Consider the following 20,750-nt stretch of genomic DNA (forward strand, 5'->3'; position numbering starts at 1 on the left):
TTATTTGTTTTATTAATATTTTTCATTAATTAGTTATAGTTAATTATTAAGAGTTAATAATAAGGTTTTTGGGCTTTATTTAATACTCAATGGAGGCTTTTTAAAAAAATGTCATAGTTGCCCAAATAAATAAAGGCTTTGATAACTCATTTGAGTAATCAAACAAGAAACTATTAAAACCTTAACAACTTTCCTTAGAGTCTAACTTTATATGCCCATAGGCTCTTCCCTATCTTAGTGATGTGTTTAAGAAGCAAATAAAGGAGTGAATGTTTGATTTAGTTGGTTGTAAAGTACTTGTTTTTTCTGTGTAGATCAACCATTGAGGATTATGTCGTGGTAATCTACCATCAATCTAAGGTAAAATTATAAACATACTATAGGTTGAATACATGTTGGTTGATGTTATTTTAAATGGATCCATAGCTTTGGGATTGATCATAAAGTTTTAATATGTTAATGTTTTTTCTGTTTGTATTTTGGTGTATATGTTTGTACATCAATCCCCAACATGTAGGTAAGTTTAGTGAAGTTCCAAATTCCACAAAGAGAATTGGTTTATGTTGAAATTTTTTTGCAAACAATTTATCGCGTAGGGGAGCTAGCATATATTCCTCTAAGCTACACTCTTTTACTTGGTTAAATAAATGAGGGGTCCAAGATGAGTATGTTGGATTGGTATTTACTATGAGAAGTTCCCATGGATATATTTCCTTACATTTAAAGTTTGGTTTGGAGAAGAAATGGCCATACATCGTTTGATCTTGCTAAAATAATTAATTACCAACTATGGCACAATTTCTTTTAGAAATTATCGCTCTTAGTTCCTTCAAGGGTTTCTTAAGGTGGTGTAGTTTTTATGGCGTGATCAAGGTGTTGTTAGGTATAGTTATATGGCTACATTTAAGAAAAAACTAAATAATATCTAAACTACAATCTTAGATCTTGGTTTTCACATACAAAAAATTCAAGGAGTTAAAAAAATGATTGGTGTTTATTCCATCAATGATTTATATGCAATGATCATATTAAGATAACCGATCCTATTTTTTGTTCTTGACACATATATCCTTTTATATAGGATCAAGTTGGTAGATGGTGACAACTTGATATTTTAGATTTTGTTTCACTCAAAGATTGGATTACTTGGATGGATCATGTATTACAAAAGATAAATTAATGAAATGAACTCATAAAAATGATATTGCATATCAAATTACATCTTTTACCTACCTTCTAGACAAGTGGCATATAACATAACTAGCAAAATTGACGAACTATCAAACTATTTACAAAATGAACCATCTACTTAAATAAATACAAATAACCCCCTTATATCTAACTCTAACATTTCCCTTCAAGATGGAGCTGAAGAATAAAGATTCTTCAGACCCATCTTGCCGAGAAAAGGAACAAGCTTTGAATTAGGTAGAGGTTTAGTGAACATGTTTGCAAGTTGTAAATCTGATCGAATTGGTAAAAGTTTGATAGTCTTGTTATCCACATTTTCTGTTACAAAATGACAATCAACCTCTATATGGTTTGTTCTCTCATGAAAAGTAATGTTTGTGGCAATTTGAATAGTGGAATCATTGTCACAAAAGAGCAATGTAGAATCATTTGTGTGAATATCAAAATCTTTCAAAAGTTGTTGAAGCCAAATCAACTCGGTAGTAGTAATAGCCATGGCTCTATATTCTGCTTCCGCAAATGATCCAGAGACAGTTGGCTACTTTTTAGACTTCGATGACATAAGAGAATTAACTACGAATATGCAAAATCCCATTACCGACCCTCTTGTGTCTAAGCACTTTGTCCAATCAGAATCACAAAATCCTTTAATTTGAAAAGAAGAATCTTTAGAAAAGAATACACCTTGCCATGGTGATTGCTTTAAATATTTCAATAGATGACATGTAGCTGTAAAATGAAGAACACATGGACTAGACATAAATTGGGACAGTTTTTGTACTACAAATGAAATATCAAACCTAGTGATATTCAAATAGATCAGCCTCCCAATCAATCTTCTATATTGTGATGGATCTTGAAATTCCTCACCAATAGAGTCAAATAAGTTTGTTCTAGGATCCATAGGAGTATTGGTTGGTTTTGCAGCTATAAAGCATGCATCTTCAATAAGTTGTAATGCATAATTTCTTTGTGGGACGAAAATACCCTTATCAGATTTTGCAATCTCAAATCCCAAAAAGTAACCCAATGAACCCAAGTCCTTTAACTTGAATTGTTGACTGAATTTTTGTTTGTAAAAATTGATTCCTTCCTTGTGTGACCATGTAATGATGATGTTATCGACATACACCAAAAAGGCAACATACTTATCTCCATTTCCTTTGTGAAAGAAGGAATAATCAGACTGGAATTGAGTAAAATCCAAAACAAGCATGAATTTTAAAAATTTATCAAACTATTGTCTGGAATCATGTTTAAGACCATATATAGATTTATACAATTTGCAAACAATTTTTCATCTAGAAGGTTGCCCTTGAATATCAAGACTAGGGGGTATATCCATAAAGACTTCTTCATTCAAATCACCATTTAAGAAAACATTGTTGACATCTAGTTGGACCATATCCGATTTCTTGATTGTTGTTATAGCCAAAATCATTTTAACAGTCACCAGTTCTTCTATATGTGAATAAGTCTAAAAAAACCAATTCCTTCCTTTTGATTAAATCCTTTAGTAATAAGTTTAGCCTTATGTTTTTCTATAGCCCCATTACTGCCATATTAGATCTTATATACCCATCTACATCCACTGTATTATTTTGTGGTGGTAGAGGTACAATAGTCCAAGTATTATTTTCTTTCCTTGCATCTAACTCAGACTACATATCTTTTCACCATTCTTCATATTTTGAAGCATCTTTATAGTATTTGGGTTTAAAATGAGAATAAATATTCATGGAAAAAACTTTGAGTTTGGCTGAAACATTCTCATAAGATAAATACTTGTGTATGGAATAAAGAGATTTAGATGTACAAGAAGTATGAACAATATTACAATTGTAATCTCTCAATCAGGAAGGTGGATTGTGAGATCTAACAGGTCTAGATTTGGATGGATTTGGTTGAGGAGGTTGAATAATAGGATTAGAATTATCATAATTGTCATCTTGGGACAAATTAGGGACATGGGTAGAAATGTCAATATTTTGCGGGATAGGTAAAACTATTTGAGAAAAAGGATCAATAGGATAAAAATGAGTAGAATCATGAAATAGCAAGATCAATTCATGGAAAACAACATCTCTTTAATAAAAGATTTGTTTGATTTCCAAATCAAATGGTTTTTCAGCTTTCATATTGGGAGGATAACAAAGAAAAATAGTAGCTTTGGCTCCTGGATCAAAGTTTGTCCCATGAGAGGGTTAAGGTAGAAGCACAGGCTAAACAACCAAAAGTTTCAAGTGTTTATAATTTGGTAAAATACCATGTAAAATATAGAATGGAGTTTTATTATCAAGAACATGCGATGGAATCCAATTTATCAAATAAGCAACTATAAGAATGCAATCTCCCCAGAAAAATATAGGAAATTTGGACTGGAACATTAAAGATCAGGCCATATTTAGAAGGTGTTGATGCTTTCTTTCAACAACTGAATTTTGTTATGGCTTACCAACACAAGACTTTGGTGAATAATTCCTTTATCTGCAAAAAAAATTCCTTAAAATCCAATTATTTTGCACTACTAGTCCTAAAAGCCTTTATAACATTATAGGATTGAGTTTGAACATATGCATAGAATTTGGAATCATAAGTTGAATATCTGAATTGAGTTTCAATAAGTAAATCCAAGTATATATATTCTTATCATCCATAATTGTTGCAAAGAATCTATGGCCAACATTAGTAAAATATTGACAAGGATCCCAAATGCCAGAATGCATTAATGAAAAAGTTTCATCACACATGTTGTTGAAGGAATCAAATGGTTGTTTTTGCTTAGCAAAAGGACAAACAGAACAATGTTGAGAACAACTGTTGAGCAATAGAAATGCCTAAAATGCTCTTAATAGGAATAAGAACTTTATTTAAAGGGTGTCATGATCTTTTATGCCACAAATCAACTAAAATTGCATTAATCCTTGCATTGTGTAATTCTTTCTTAATTGGATTGCTCGTCACATACAAATCTTGCATATTATCAGCTTTTCCAGTCATCCTCGTGTGGTGGATATCCTGGATATAAGCATGATGACATGTAAATTGAACAATGAGGTGATGTGTTTTGGTGAGAGCACTGACAGATATGAGATTGAGATCAAAATCGGGAACATAGAGAACATTTCTCAATGTGAACAAATAGTCAATCTTAATATCTCCAATCATATGAACAGGTAAAGTGACCTTGTTTGGAAGAGTGACATTGTGATGATAAACCTTTCATTTGTTGATGAACATGTTGATGTCATGACATACATGTTGAGAAGCACCAGAATCTAAAATCCATATGTATGACTTTAAACCATTGTTAATAATTAAAGAATATCATTTACTTGTGGTAGTAGTATCATTGGGATTAACAAAGATCATATGATTAGACAAAGCAGACATAACTTGCTGACATTGAGATGGAGAGAAACCACGAAACATGTTGCTTAAATCATCATTAACAGAAGAAGAATAAATATGATCCGAAATGATTTGGTCATTAGAAACAGCAACATTGATATGATTAGTTCATGGTTTTGGTTTATAACATGGTGGATAGCCATGTAATTTGTAACACTTCTCAATCATGTGTCCCTGAAACTTGTAATGAGAACAAAACGGTCTCTCATTGTTGCTATAACTTTGATTGTTGAATCGCTTGACTTGATTGTTGTTGTTGTTGCTAGAACTCTTGTTGTTCGAATTTGATTTGGCCAAAAAAGCAATAGAATACGCATTACAGCTATCATCTGAGATCATCTTTTGTTTTTCTTCTTGAGCAACAAGTGAATAGACTCGATTAACAGCTGGAAGAGGATCCATAACGAAGATATGACCTCGAGTTTGATAAAATGTCTCATTAAGTCCCATCAAGAAGTTCATAATATGTTTTTCTTGAAAATACTTTTCAATCTTCTAAACTCCTGTACATGTACATTTTTGACATGAACATCTTGGACGAAAATTATCCAATTCTTCAGTAAGAGATTTTAGCTTAGTGAAATAAACGCCAATTGGATCATGATTTTGACTAAGATTCACAATCACTCTGCGAATATGAAAAATTCTTGGTCCATTGCTTTGCTGATATCGAACTTTGAGATTTTCCCATATGTCCTTAACAGATTCAGAAAACATGATACTCATGAAAATTTCCTTTGAAACTGAATTGAGAATCAATGAAATGACGACTTTATTGTTTCTCGTCCATGGATTATGATTAACAACATCAATAAAAGCAAGCTTTGGAATAGATCCATCTATGAATCAAATTTTATTTTTGACAGAAAGAGCAATCAACATCTATCGACTCCATGAAGAATAATTCTCACCATTTAATAGCTGAGAAACTAGGATAAAACCAAGATTATCAGAATGATGGATGAAGTAATGAGAAGAACGATCATCAAGAGGATAAACAACTCGATTCGATGCAGGTGGATCCATGGAAAACAAAAACACAAGAAATAGAGTAAGAATTCAATGAAGAATTTGCGAGAAAAATCATGAAAGCGAACTTCAATTCTCTGATACCTTATTACGAAAGAGAAATGAATGAAATGAACTCATCAAAATCATATTGCATAATAGATTACATCTTATACCTACCATCTAGACATGTAGCGTATAACAAAACGAACTATCAAACTATTTACAAAATGAACCCTCTACTTTAAATAAATACAAATAACCCCCTTATTTTTAACTCTAACATCATGTGAAGTTGAATGCTACTTAAAAAATGTTTGATACTCTCATTGTTACATGTTTTCGGGTTCTTTAAAACATTCAAAATTCTACGATTTTTGGAAGTCATACAAAAAAAATGATATTATTCGATCCCAATGTGTCACAATCTTACCTTTTTCTTTTAGTAGAAGCATTTAAATGTACGACGGATTGGATTGGCCGGCTTTACAACCACTCTTTGTACTTTGTTCTTTATAGTATATATTTTTGTCTAATTTCTCGGTAGCTAATAAAATTTAAGAAAATTCATGAAATGACCAAAAAATAGGGAGTGTTTTAAGGAATTAACCATGAAATTTTGAGTTTTGGAAAATGACACCCTCTGCGGATCCCTTTAATCCTCTGAGGAACGATGCATAGTGCTATGAAAATGACGTGGCACCACTAAATGACAAAAAATTTATGGTTCCTCAGAGGATTATAGCGATTTGCAGATGTGTACAATGGATCTGCGGAACCATTATAGCCACATAATTTTTTTGTCATTTAGTGGTGCCACGTCATTTCTGTAGTACTGTGCATCGTTCCTAAAAGGATTAAAGGGATCCGCAAAGCCCCTATGCGGATCTCATGGTCATTTTCCAAAACTCAAAATTTAATGGTTAACTCTTTAAAACACCCCCTAACTTTTGGTTATTTTATGAATTTTCGCATTAAATTTTGTTACATTTCAAAAAAAAAATCACATTTGGTAAGTTTTGTAAAAATTGGCATAACTTCTCTTAAGAGGAATTAGGAAGTCATGATTCTTGATGTGAGGTGATGTATCGTGAAATCATGTCTAAATAAATGTTAATAACAAAAAATAAGTTTGCAAAAAGAGTAAAATTTGAATTTTACGTATTTTACAGAAAATGATTTTGTAAGTTACATACGATTATTTCATCTCATCAATTGTAATATAAAATATCTTAAACAATCAATGACATCCATACAAAGACAATATCACTTTAAAATCCAAATTGACCTCCATCATGAAGTCAAACATCGCTACATTTAACATTACTCAAAATGCCTACAATATATAATATCCTTGTTGCAAATTATTAACTAAAAAAGATTCATCAATCTCACTTATAACATTCTTAAACAAAAAACATGAAACACACTAAATTCAAAAATTCCCATTCTATTTCCTGAGTGCATTCATCTTGTCCCTCAGATAATAAAGCTTGGCTCTCCTCACTTTCTTCTTGTCCAAAACCTTTATTTCTTTCACATTCGGCGAATATCTGTCATCATATTTTACTAATTTTTTAATAACAGCAACATAATTTACTCTTTTACCCTTATTAGCAATATATACTTACAGAGGTAGAAGAGATTCAACCCCAACTCCTGCAACAAGTCTTCTTAATCTGATTGTTGAATTTAGACCTGCATTGCGTCTTGCTATCACAATTCCTTTCACTGTTGACACACGTCTCTTGTTCTCAGGTACCTCCTGTAAATTTCATGGATTTTAATATTTTATCAATAATATATAAAAATTCAATTTCAAGTTTAATATATTAGCAAAAATAAAAATAAACATACCAATTTGAGCTGGATTATATAGCCTGGCCTTATATCAGGTATCTCTCTTTGTGTGTTCACTTCCTTCACTGCTTCTTTATCAAGTATCTGCAAGTGAAGTACATGTTTGAAATGAGGATAAAATGGTCTTTTCACAGAAGGGTAAGTATGGAAATAAGAAAAAGCAAGATTTCTTGAATTTCCTACCTGCATAATGTGTCTGGCTGTTTTATCGAGTCTCTTGAATTTGACACGAGGTGCAACCTCAGTGGCAGTGGCAGCTTCATCTTGTGGGTCAGATTTTTGTGAATCATTCAGTGTTGCAATGCCCCTGTTAGTAAAATGGTGCACTAGCCTGGACTCTATTGAGGGTATATTGGTACTTTTGCATGAAGCTAGTAAATCTCTCCCGTAATTTTTTGTCTAGAAATATTCACAAGTCAAAACATTATAGTCATAAATTCAAAAAAGAAATCATAAACAGGGTTCACAAGAAACGATGATTTTAATCTAAGATTGTAAAAGTCCTCTGAAAGATAACTTTAATCTACAATGTGTATATTATATAGATGCAGAAACAGATTTTAACGTGGTATAACCGTATAACTAATCTAGCATCATCAAGTACCTAATTTATGCTCACTTAATAAACAATCTAGTACCAAAACTAGACTACAAAATCAAATAAATCATTGGCGATAGTCATAACATAAGGAAAGTCGCTTATACTACTAGACCAACACAGTGTGATCTTTATTTACAATGATAACAGAACTAGATGAAAACACCATTTTTACTCAATCCTGAATCTACAATGTATTAAGTAGATAAAGCTTTTTATCAAAATAGAACATATACTTTGCTCGGAAATCTGCATTTGAGCTAAATTCTACGCGATTTGGTAACGCAGGGCATCTATTACCCCTCCAAAAAAAAACAACCTAATCATCAAACTTTCGAGTTCCACTACATAATACCTGAAAATTTCCTATAACTATACCATGAACTGGAAAATGATTATCTTTGAATCAACAGAAAGTAAAAGAAAGAAAAATTACCGAAAAATGTGAAGGAAGTAACCGTGAAACAAGGAGTAGATCATTAGGTTGAGACAAACAAACCCTAGACAACGGCGAATCAAAACTACGCGAGCACTTAATGACGTTCTTTGTGAGCGATGTAATTCTCCCACAGAACGATTGCATCTCTTCTGATCAGTTTCTGCAAACCCTATCGAATGCGACCGGCGTTTTTTCCAAACAAGATGCAAAACCCTCCTCGGACCTTGAAAATGGAGGTTTATGATCCGAGCGTTATTTGACCAAAGTGCCCCTAGCCATTCTTTGGTACATTATTTTAGATTTAAAGTTAAAATAATTTAATAACTTAAATTATTTTGGTTTATTTTTTTGTTTTTTTTAAATCGTTTTATCCTAAACTTAATCCTCAAAATTTAATTTTAGGACGTGGAATGTACCAAAATCTAAGGTGTATTTGTTCATAAATTTCAAAAGACAGAAAACATTTGAATCGTGAGTTTTATTAAAAGTTATGTTTGGTTAACAAAATTAAATGAATTTGAATTCTTTAAATTTCATTTTATTTTCAAAAGGAATTATCATTTTTTTTTTCTAAAAACAAAGATTTTAGATTTATTTTTTTTATGTTTTATTATAATAACAAAAATATTCATCAAATCAAAACATATTATCATCATCTCTTTTTACACCCTATCAAATACTCACACACACTCATCCTTACCCTACATACCCCATGCACATGCATACACCCTCACCTAACAATATGCACACATGTGCACGCCCATGTTAACGTCAACAAGCTCACACCGATATACCACATCAACACCCACCATAACCACCCTTGCAGTGACACCACCCACCCCTACCCTATATTCCCACCCACGCCTTAACCTAAACCCCCTCCTACACAACCCCCTCTCCTCACCCTACCCAAATACCCACCCCCATCATCCTACCCCTACCCTTACAACCACCTCACCCTAACACCCACACTCACTTATACCCCATCACCCCATACAAACACCTACACGCACTCATACGCTTACACCATCAAACCTTCGTCAACGATCCTGACACCGACCCCATCCATACACCTATACCCATGCCTACACACTCGCACATAAGTTTGAACAAGTAAGAGTTTAATAAATTAAAGTTTTATCATTTAAAAAATATATAATAGGTTATAAAAATCAATAAAATAGTATTTTGGTAATACTAGATAAGTTACATTCCAATTCCTTTGACAAATCTACAAATCAAATAGAAAAATAGATTTTGTTTAATGTCAACCAAACACATATGACATAACAAATTTCAATTATCTTAACAGGTTTCGTTCTTTCCAAAAACATTTTGTGAACCAAATGCCCTTAAAAGTAAAAGATGAATCTACTTATGCACAAAAGACTCGTATAAAGATAAGAATAAGAAAAGGATATAAAGTTAATTTGACCTAAGTTTTGTATTTTTAGGTGACCATTAAGTTCTCTAACCACTCTAGAAATGAAAGTGATGTGTGGAAGGAGAATCTATAATTACTAAGGTGAGTCTTTACCAAGAATACATGTCTTTATCATATTTTTCACGTATTAATGTTTTTATATATATAGTTTTTATGATATTTTAATGGTTACCTACATAACTAACTTGTTTTTTACGATTACAACAAACATTTTCGTAATTAAGTGTAACATCCCAAAAATCAAGGCAAATTTTTCATTTTAAAAACCATCCAAAAATTCATAAGTTTTACAAAAAAAAAAGTTCCCAAAAATCATTGTCATGAATCAGAATATCCCAAAATCATCAAAAAACATAAAATCTTGGATGATGCGCACGATCAAGCCTTCGCCTTTCCCCTATCCTCTAAAGTACCTGAAACTATAATAATCAAACTATAAGCCAAAGCTTATTGATTTTCCCTAAAATATCACCACACAACATATAACAACATGCATATTGGGTCCACAACCATTGGACTAGGTTACCCATGAGCCCATAGCACAAGTCTAGTTTGCCCACCTGGCCCACAGCTCATGTCTGGATTGTTCCCGAGTCCACAACATAAGTCTGGCTTGTCTTTCCGACCCACAAATTATGTCTAGTTTGCTCCCATGTTTTTTGGATTCCGCAAAGAGCAATATTGCCTTTACCTAACCGCATTATGTCGATATATATAACAGATTAAACACATAACAACAAACAGACAATCATGTCGATCTAACAGATCAATACAGCATAACAACATCCTATACTAGGATACATATTCTAGTGGGTAGGCATTGGTGCCTTTGACCCGCAAGTACAGTGAGGAAAACTCACCTCATAGTCTGAAAAATAGTTGAATAGATCACTGCTCCAAATGTTGTTTCAACCAGTCACCTATACAATAAATAGGGATCTAATCTCAAACTACTATTAAAATTACCCAAAATGCCCTTAAGTCAAACTTGGTCAAATCCATGGTCAAAGGTCAAAGTCAAAAGTCAAAGAGTCAACACAGGTTAAGTACGCCCTACATACTCAATCATTACGTATGGCGTAGTGAAGTCCTTTCCTGCTTACGGGGCCTTCATCTAGTACACGTTGCGCACCACAAGGTACGCCCTGCGTACTTGACCAACTCTCACTCTCTTTAATAATTGCTCATTCCGTTAAGTCCTCACATCCAGAACTCAGATCTAGTCCCAAATAACCTCCCGAATGATAAAGTTTCCAACTTTATGACTTTGCATGACTAGAAGTGCTCAAAATCCAAACCATAACTTTATACCCAAAACCCAAGCTTCATAACTCTTACATGGATGGGAGAAAGGGACCAAGATCACATTTTTATGACCACAAACACTCAAAAACATCTGAAAGGGCAGCTCATTTGGTCTAGAGTAAGCCAAACTCACATATACCAAGTTTATGGGACCAAAAGGCACAAAAACTCAAGAACCAGCAAGATCTAATGAAGTATTCATCAAGTTCAAAACTTTATACCTTCTGGAGGTTGCTAGAGAGATGAAGTTTCCAGATCCACAAAGCTTGATACTCTTCAAATGCTCTCCAACGGACTCCTTCCTAGGGTTTTTGTTCCAAGAGTAAAAATGAGACAACAAAAAGATGATGATAGAATGGAGAAGGATCTCGAAATATGAAGGGAAACTTACCAAAAAGTTTTGCAAAACACTTGCCAAAAGGCCTTAAACCAACTAGAGTGTTCTTGGAGAGTTTAGAGAGAATGAGAGTGAGATTGAAGATGAAATGGTGGGGTGGGAGGCCTCTTGGCCGAATTTATAGAAGGAGAGGCAGAGAGAAGAGTGGTGGTGGTTTGCATGGGGAAGTAGCACATGTATTCTTTTGAGTTTTGAATATAAAACTTAGGCTTAGGGCTTTTAGAATATTAAATTCAAGGTATGGTTTCTTTAATATAAAATAGAAGAATATCATGATTATGTTGGATATTAAGATATGGTTGGAAAAAGAGGAGACATGCTTTGTCTTTTTATGGTTTTTTATAAAAACCTAGTCCTTTTTATAAAAAATTGGCATTTTGATAAAACTGTGGTGAGATTTCAGTCATTTATAATGTTTAATAACCAATAAAAAAATAATGTTATTTAATATTATTAACAATAATATTAAAATGAAAACAACCCAAAAATACACGCCAAAAATATCGTTTGAGAACATTACTAAAACCATAATATCCAAATATCATATAAGAAAAACATAAGTTGTGTGTCTCAAAATTTCATAAAATATGTCTCTCATCAACTGCTGTCAAAATCATATCAAAATATCAGAGTCTAATTCCCACGCTAAAACTGTGGTATGTGCCATGCCATCAACCCGAGCCCTTCCCCTTGCTAGCTGTAGTACCTGAAACCAAAACTGAAACTGTAAGCACGAAGCTTAGTGAGATCCCCCAAACTACTACATATCATGCAATAACAAATAAAGCACATACTGGGCCTTGCCCATTGCACCGGACCGAAGTCCGGAATTGACTAGGGCCTCGCCCTCTGCATCGGACCGGAGTCCAGAACTGACTTGGGCCTTACCCACTACATCGAACCGAAGTCCGGAACTAACTAGGGCCTTGCCCTCTGCATCAGACCGAAGTCCGAAACTGACTTGGGCCTTACCCACTGCATCAGACCGAAGTCTGGAACTAAATGAACATAGCATAACATAATCATAACATACAACAATAACACATATACTTCATATTGCATCGGACCACAGCCCGAAACAAATAACACATAGACATGCCCGAATCACAAAGACATTAAGCATACTGAACTGCTGCTATCTAAACGGACCGACATTGTGGCCGTAGACCCATTCCTACTAGAAGGAAACTCACCTCGTAAGGCTGACTGCTGAAATGCTGATCGGGAACTGTCTGACTGCTACTCCGGTAACTCCCCGGCTACAATTCCCATAAAGACACTTAATTAAACACTGATAACAATCCTAGGGTAAAATGACTATTTTACCCATGGTCTAAGTCAACTTCTACTTGTCCCGACTCACCGAGTTGGGCCGCCAACTCGCCGAGTCCTTATCCTTTCTTCTGCCTCCTTACCCGGTTCTACTCGTCGAGCTTAGCAAAGACCCGACGAGTTCTCCTTCTATAATTTCTCAAGTCAATCTTCATCCGACTAGCCGAGTTGTATGAACAACTCGTCGAGTTTGTTCTTGTGGGTAAGGAGATTGCCTTGGACTCGCCAAGTGTGTTCTAACACTCGTCGAGTCCCATGATTTCCAGATTGTGGCTATATCTCAGTATGTCAAATCACTCCTCTGGACTCATCTAAATGCTTGCTATCACTCAACTGGGTCCCTTTGAACCACAACAGATTGGGGACTGAAGCCTCGGACTCGCTGAGTTCCAAGAACAACTCGTCGAGTCGCCTATTGTCCAAGTCTATAATCTCGATTTCTGGCGTACAAATCTTATCCAAAAGGTAGATCTGGGCTTCTAAGATCGGTCTAGCACATAAAGTTATGAACTTTACGTGCATGCATGGAAGTATAAGCGTTAAGGACCCAAAATGAGGTCTAAAAGGGTGCATGGGCTAATATGGCCATAAAGCTTGCATCTTTATGCCATGAACTCGGTTCTAGAATCTAGATCTAAAGGTGAATCGACTTGGGACGTCCAAGTCTTAAGGATCAAGCTTATTGACCCCAAAACTCCATAAAGGGGCAAATGAGAAAATCTATAAAATCACAAGTCAAGTTTTGTGCTTGATTACCTGAAAGTGAAGAGAAACTGATGTTGCTCCTGGATCTAGTCCTTTTCCCTTGATCCTTCTTCCTTCCAACTTTTCTACTAGATACACAATGCACCAAAACCCTTCAAGTCACTAAGAAAGCTCAAGGTTGCCAAAAAGGGAATTAGGGTTTCGAAAGAAATGCTCTGGAGGTGATGGAGGCTGGAATTGAAGCTCATAATGTTGCTTAAATAGGGTGCAAACCCTTTAATTAGGGTTTCATCCAGACCGGCCTACTCTTCGAGTCCAAGCACAGACTCGACGAGTAGATTACTTAAACCCGCATCCCAACCTCGCATCTACTCGACGAGTTAGGCTGCCACTCGTCGAGTCACTAATACAAATGATATAAAAGTAGATCAATTACGTACCAGAAACGGGGTGTTACAATTCTCCCCCACTTATCTTAGACTTTGTCCTCGAAGTCTATTGTCTCTGTAAACAACTCTGGGTAGTGTTCTCTCATCTCCTCCTCTGGCTCCCACGTCCACTCCGAGTCCTTGCGGTGCTGCCACTGCACCTTTACTAGCTAAACCACCTTGTTCCTCAAGGTCTTTGTCTTCTGATCCAAGATCGCAATGGGTCTCTCGATGTAATTCAAGTTGCCTTCAACCTGAATACCCTCCAATGGTACAACTGCCGACTCATGCACTAAGCACTTCCGCAGCTGAGAAACGTGGAATGTGTTGTGGATCTAGTTGAGCTCTGTCGGAAGATCTAACCGATACACAACCCGACCCACCCGGGCCAAAACCCAAAAGGGACCAATGAATCTGGGGCCCAACTTGCCCCTCTTCCGAAATCAGATGACACCCTTCCAGGGTGACACCTTCAGGAGGACCATATCGCCCACCTGGAACTCCAAGTCCAAGCGCCGCTTATCGGTATAACTCTTATGCCGACTCTGCGCAGTCTGAAGCCTGCTACGGACCTGCTGTATCAACTTTGTGGTCTTGAGTACTACCTCCGTACTCCCCATGACTCTCTGACCGACCTCACCCCAACAGACTGGGGTCCTACACTTCCTCCCATAAAGCATCTCAAAAGGAGGACGGTCAATACTGGCGTGACAACTATTGTTATATGAAAATTCCGCTAATGGAAGATATGTATCCCAACTGCCACCTGTAACACATGTGTTTCTGGGCTTGTCATTAATGTTGATATAATAGTCTAGGTTAACATTTGTAACCTGTTTTGAAATAATAGAAGTGTATTATTTGAGTATTATGTGTTTTGTGCTTAATTGCTTAACTATATGATTTGATTAATTAAGAATAAAAATAAGCGTCAAAATTTAAGTGTAAAATAAACTCGATATCTTTACATAAAGTTGTAATGGCCGAAACGAGGTTTCCGAATATATATAGAACGCCCAAATCTGACTTCGTATGAGGAAGTTATGATTTTCTGAAGTTTCGACTTAGCGGTATGCAGTCCGAATACTCGATTTGAGATCGAGTGGTTTTTAGCCGAAACAATCTAAACGAGAATCGAAGATCTCGTTGTTAATAGCGAAACGATGAAAAGTTAGGCGAGAACGGACGCTGGACGAAGAAGTTATGAATTTATAACGAAGTTTTCCTGTCCGGGCCTACTAAAAATAAATAATAAAAATAAATAATAAAAATAAAAGTCAAAATTAGCCGACGAAGTCTAAACGAAAGTTGTAGAGCGTAGTCTCACCTACGCGGGGATATAAAGAACGTCGAAAACAGAGTTCGTATGAAGAAGATATGAATTTCTGAAGTTTATTAAATAATTAATATTTAAATTTAATTAATAAATTTGGTATTATCCGAAGGGGAGTCATCGGATTTATCCGAAGTACGCCCAGCGTACTGGCGTACGCCCAACGTACAGCGAAGCATGACACGCCTCGCACTCGAGTTCTTCGGATGACGCATGCAGCGACGAATTCGGACGCGTACGCCCCGCGTATGGCTGTACGCCCAGTGTACTGCGAGGCTTCAGCCTCCTATAAATAGGATGCGAGGGTTCCGAGAATATTTGCTCAGTTCCTCTCTTTTTCGTGCCGAAGCTCTGCGTGTAAACCCACGAAGCCATCCCGACACCCCAGATCTTATATCCAAGTTAAGAAGGAAGTTTTGCGCTCCCGAGATCCCGAGAGGTGCGATTCCCGAGCCGAAGCTTTGCCCGCGAGGAGTTTGATTTTTTTGTGAAGATCTTCCAGATCTACGGAGAAACAATACTTCTGCACGTCGTAGTGTTGTCTGATCATCTTCTGATCAAGTGAGTGTGTAGTTACTTTCTTCTAACGCATAATTATGAAGTATTTTATACGAAATACGCGTTATGTGTATAATTTTGTTGTTATGTGTGTGAATGTATATTCACTCTCTTCTATCTCATAGATCTGATTTACTTTCTATGAAATACGTGTTATGTGGGTGTGCCTCATCTGTTGTGTGGAATATGTATTGAATGAAAAATGCTATACAGGTTTTAAACTATGTATAAAGATATATATTTTTATCTACTAATATGTTGGGTAGAACATGGGTAGATAGTTGGTGTGTAATAAACAGATGAGAGGCCTCGATGTTGTTGTTGTTGATCTAGTTATTCAGCGGAGTATGGATAACGACCACAGAATCTTTCTAGATAGTCCTGTGGAACGCTAGCAGGTTCATAACCTGTAGATGTTGTGAACGATGTGTTCACCGGTGTACTCTATCCCCCTCATGGTTGCCTTTAGATATCTATTGTTGAGGAAACTCCTTAGCAGTAATGTCCGTCCCGATGAAAATCCTAGATTAGGTCCCTTGAGATAATGTTGTTTTAGGGACGTAAAGTGAGGATAACGGGAATGGGTAATCAGGTTATTGTTGGTTGGTGAAATTAAATATAATTATTTATGCTTTATGGTCTGTACCGGAACATGACATCCTGAGTTTTGATTATATAATGAAAATGCATCTCTTGATGAAATGCTTTGATAAATATTATTTTATCATATTTTGTTTTGGGAACAAATTCCGCAACTCTTTTAAATCAAAAGGATTTACTTTGAAATTATTTTAAAAAGCATAAATGAAACCGGTCTTTTCTGGCCGAGATTTTGGGGATGTCACAGTTGGTATCAGAGCATTAGTTTAAGCGAACTAGGAATTTGTAGGATTTCTAAACTTAAACTTAGAATGCTAAGTGGAAATTTTGAGATGTGTGTCTGTTATATTTTAGACACGAGCACTAGTTTATTTTAGGAAAGTTGCCTAAAATGCTTTTATGTGCTAAATGTTATTTGTTGCCATATATGATATTATTTGTTCGGATCTACGGTCTGTTGCCGACCGGATCTGGAAACCTTATGTGTGTAGGATTCTAAGCGTATGACGACGGTATTAGAACTAGCATGTAAACGTTTTGGAGTAATAAGGATGATTTGAATATCTATCGTGAATGAGGATCTAATTTCACCTTACTCGGTGTGTAGATCAAAAATGGTGAGAACAAGGAGTGGCGTTGGAAACGCGGATGAAAATAGGAATCAAGCGCCAGTGATTGAGCAAATACCTATTGTAGCAGCAACACCAGAACCAATAACGATGGCTAGGGTGCAAGCCATGATTCGGGCTATGTTAGCCGAACAAAGGGATGAAATGCGACATATGTTGCATGATAATAGGGATGAACCTATCATACCTATTGAGGAACCCGAATTGATTCCCGAGCAATCAGAGGAAGGGAACAATAGTCGCATGGTGAGTCAAGTTGGGACTCAAGGAGAACGAAGGAACGATCCGGAAAGGAGAAACAACAAGGATGGGCGAATGTACAAGAACTTCTTGGGCGCCAAGCCGCCAAGTCTTTCTGGAAGCCCGAAGCCTGTTGAGATTATGGATTGGATCTCCAAAATGGAGATGGTACTTGAAAGTTGCGACTATAGCAACAAATAGAAGACTGTCTTTGCAGTTAGACAACTGAAGACTGGAGTCTTGAGTTGGTGGAAGTTGTTGGCAGATACTATGCCACGAGGAGAAGCCCTGAAAATGTCATGGGAGGAGTTCTTGGAACAGTTAAGGGTACAATATTGTTCAGAGATAGATCTGATTGATCTGAACAATGAGTTCCAATACTTGAAGAAGGGGAGGATGAGCATAGATGACTATGCTACTGCATTCACTGAGAAAATGAAGTTATTTCCGTACCTAGTGCCAACGGAACTCTCTAAGATTGAGAGGTTTGCTAATGGACTGCCTGCTGACTTTGGTCCGACAGTCAAGATGGCAACTACTCTAAAAACAGTTGTTCGTGTAGCTAAGAATGTGGAGGCCCAGCAGAAGGAAAAGGGTCTGGAAAGGATATATGTTAGTGAAAAGAGGAAGTTCGATGGAACTTTAGGGACCAACAAGAAAAACAAGTTCTCGAAGTCCAGTTCGAGAGGAGGAGGAGGGGAAGCAAAATGGTGCGACAAATGTAAGAAGAAGCATCATGGAAAATGTGAGGTAGTGGCCACGTGCTACAAGTGTGGAAAGCCAGGGCACTATGCCAATGAATGTACCCTCACTAAGAAAGTTTGTTATGGTTGTGGTGAGGAGGGACACATGTCGAGGGATTGCCTGAAGAAGAAGGAGGCAGCTAGACCCAACATTCTGCCAAAGCCGAAGGCGAGAGCATTCCAGATGATACTGGAAGCTGCTTAAGATGAAGCTGATGTCGCTTCAGGTAGCTTTCTCGTAAACAAACTGCCTGCCCAAATTTTATTTGATTCTGGAGCCAACTACTCCTTCATATCGCATGAATTTGGTAGAAAGCTAGCTTTGCCTGTTGATAGACTAGATACTGCTTTATTAGTTGAAGTTGCTAGTGGCAAGTTTGTACCTGTTAGTCATCGTATGAAAAACATCTTAATTGACTTGAATGGGAATAAGTTCCACGAGGAATTATTGCCTATAGAACTTAATGGTTTCGACATCGTGTTGGGAATGGATTGGCTTAGCGCTAATGACGCCGAAATTTGATGCAAGAAGAAAATAGTCAAAGTAAACCCGCCTGGGAAAGAATCGTTTATGGTGTATAGAGATAAACGCAGAGTAAATTCTGGAATCATTTCATTGATGAAAGCCAGAAAGTGTTTGGCTAAAGGATGTACGTCGTATCTAGCATTTGTGATCGATGCTAAAAAGGAGAAAAAGGTGATGCAGAGCATTCCTGTCGTGTGTGATTATCTCGAAGTATTTCCTGAAGATCTTCCTGGATTACCGCCTGATCGACAAGTGGAATTTCGTATTGACTTGTTGCCCGGAACAACGCCAATTGCAAAAGTACCTTATCGATTAGCACCGACGGAGATGAAGGAGTTGATGATGCAACTTCAGGAGTTATTGGACAAAGGTTTCATTAGACCTAGTTCATCGCCCTGGGGAGCTCCGGTGTTATTCGTAAAGAAGAAAGATGGAAGTATGAGGATGTGCATTGATTATAGAGAGCTGAATAAAGCAATGATAAAGAATAGATACCCGTTGCTGAGGATTGATGACCTGTTCGATCAACTACAAGGTTCAAGTTATTTTTCAAAGATCGACCTGAGGTCAGGATATCATCAGCTGAAAGTAAGAGAGCAGGATATAGAGAAGACTGCATTCAGAACACAATATGGACACTACGAGTTTTTGGTTATGTCGTTTGGACTAACCAATGCTCCAGCAGCATTCATGGATTTGATGAATAGGGTTTGTAATCCGTTCCTTGATAAATCCGTGATAGTGTTCATTGACGACATTCTGATTTATTCAAAGAGCCAAGAAGAGCATGGCAGACACTTGCGAGAAGTGTTAGAAGTTTTGAAGAAGGAGAAGCTGTATGCAAAATTCTCCAAATGTGATTTTTGGATTCGAGAAGTCCAATTCTTGGGTCACGTGGTCAACCAAGAAGGGATAATGGTTGATCCAGCAAAGATTGAAGTTGTAATGAAGTGGGAACAACCAAAAAGTCCCAAGGAGATCCGAAGCTTTTTAGGATTAGCCGGATATTACCGAAGGTTTATCCAAGGCTTTTCTTCGATCGCTAGTCCATTAACAGCTTTGACCCACAAAGGAGCTGCTTATGCTTGGAGTGATAAGCATAAAGAAGCGTTCGAGAAGCTAAAGAAGAAACTATGTGAGGCAACGATACTTTCTCTACCCGATGGAGTTGAAGACTTCGCTGTATATAGTGATGCGTCTAGGGTTGGATTGGGTTGTGTTTTGACCCAAAAGGATAAGTGATCGCATATGCGTCTCGACAATTGAAAGATCATGAAAAGAACTACCCGACTCATGATTTGGAGTTGGCAGCGGTAGTTTTCGCTCTGAAAATATGGAGGCATTATCTCTATGGCACGAAATGCAAACTTTTCACTGATCATAAGAGTCTCCAATATCTCTTTAATCAGAAAGAATTGAATATGAGGCAACGACGCTGGCTAGAATTACTTAAGGACTATGACTGTGAGATACTTTACCACCCCGGTAAAGCTAATGTTGTTGTTGATGCTCTCAGTCGGAAAGTCAATCTTGAAAGGAAAAGGCCAAGAGCATTGAGAATTGAAGTTGTCTCGACAATTATGGAAAGTATAAAGAAAGCTCAAGAGGAAGCTTCTGAGAAGAATGACCGAAAGGAGGAACGTTTGGGAAAAACATTGGTGTTCGATATAAACAGTCATGGGCTGAAGGTGTTCCAAGATCGGATTTGGACACCTAAGACAGGAGGAATCAGAGATCTTCTGATGGAAGAAGCTCACAAAACCATGTACTCGATTCATCCCGGTAGCACTAAAATGTATAGGGACCTGAAACCCTACTACTGGTGGCCGACGATGAAGCTTGATGTTGCAAAGTATGTGGCCGAGTGTGTGACTTGTGCGAGAGTCAAGACATAACATCAGAAACCGTACGGGATTTTAGAACCATTTCTTGTGCCTATGGGTAAGTGGGAAGACATTGCTATGGATTTTGTCACTAAACTGCCCAGAAAAAAAAGTGGTCAC

General features: G+C 36.7%; 2 protein-coding genes across 2 annotated transcripts; both read right to left on the reverse strand.

The window, feature by feature from the left end:
* Positions 1–1,729: 1,729 nt before the first annotated feature.
* On the reverse strand, positions 1,730–5,004 carry LOC111907054 (uncharacterized mitochondrial protein AtMg00810-like). Its single transcript, XM_023902846.1, has 2 exons — positions 4,846–5,004; positions 1,730–2,377 (listed from the first exon to the last, which is right to left on the reverse strand). The coding sequence occupies exons 1-2, from the start codon at positions 5,002–5,004 to the stop codon at positions 1,730–1,732; spliced, it is 807 nt and encodes a 268-aa protein (XP_023758614.1).
* Positions 5,005–6,859: 1,855 nt separating this feature from the next.
* LOC111907036 (50S ribosomal protein L19-1, chloroplastic) lies at positions 6,860–8,745 on the reverse strand. The gene is made up of 5 exons (XM_023902828.3): positions 8,505–8,745; positions 7,654–7,869; positions 7,468–7,554; positions 7,242–7,375; positions 6,860–7,163 (listed from the first exon to the last, which is right to left on the reverse strand). Exons 1-5 carry the CDS (start codon positions 8,649–8,651, stop codon positions 7,061–7,063), a joined length of 687 nt encoding a protein of 228 aa, XP_023758596.1. The 5' UTR covers positions 8,652–8,745; the 3' UTR covers positions 6,860–7,060.
* Positions 8,746–20,750: the final 12,005 nt, after the last annotated feature.

Source organism: Lactuca sativa, chromosome 4 (assembly GCF_002870075.4).
Source record: "Lactuca sativa cultivar Salinas chromosome 4, Lsat_Salinas_v11, whole genome shotgun sequence".
NCBI classification, from domain to species: domain Eukaryota; kingdom Viridiplantae; phylum Streptophyta; class Magnoliopsida; order Asterales; family Asteraceae; genus Lactuca; species Lactuca sativa.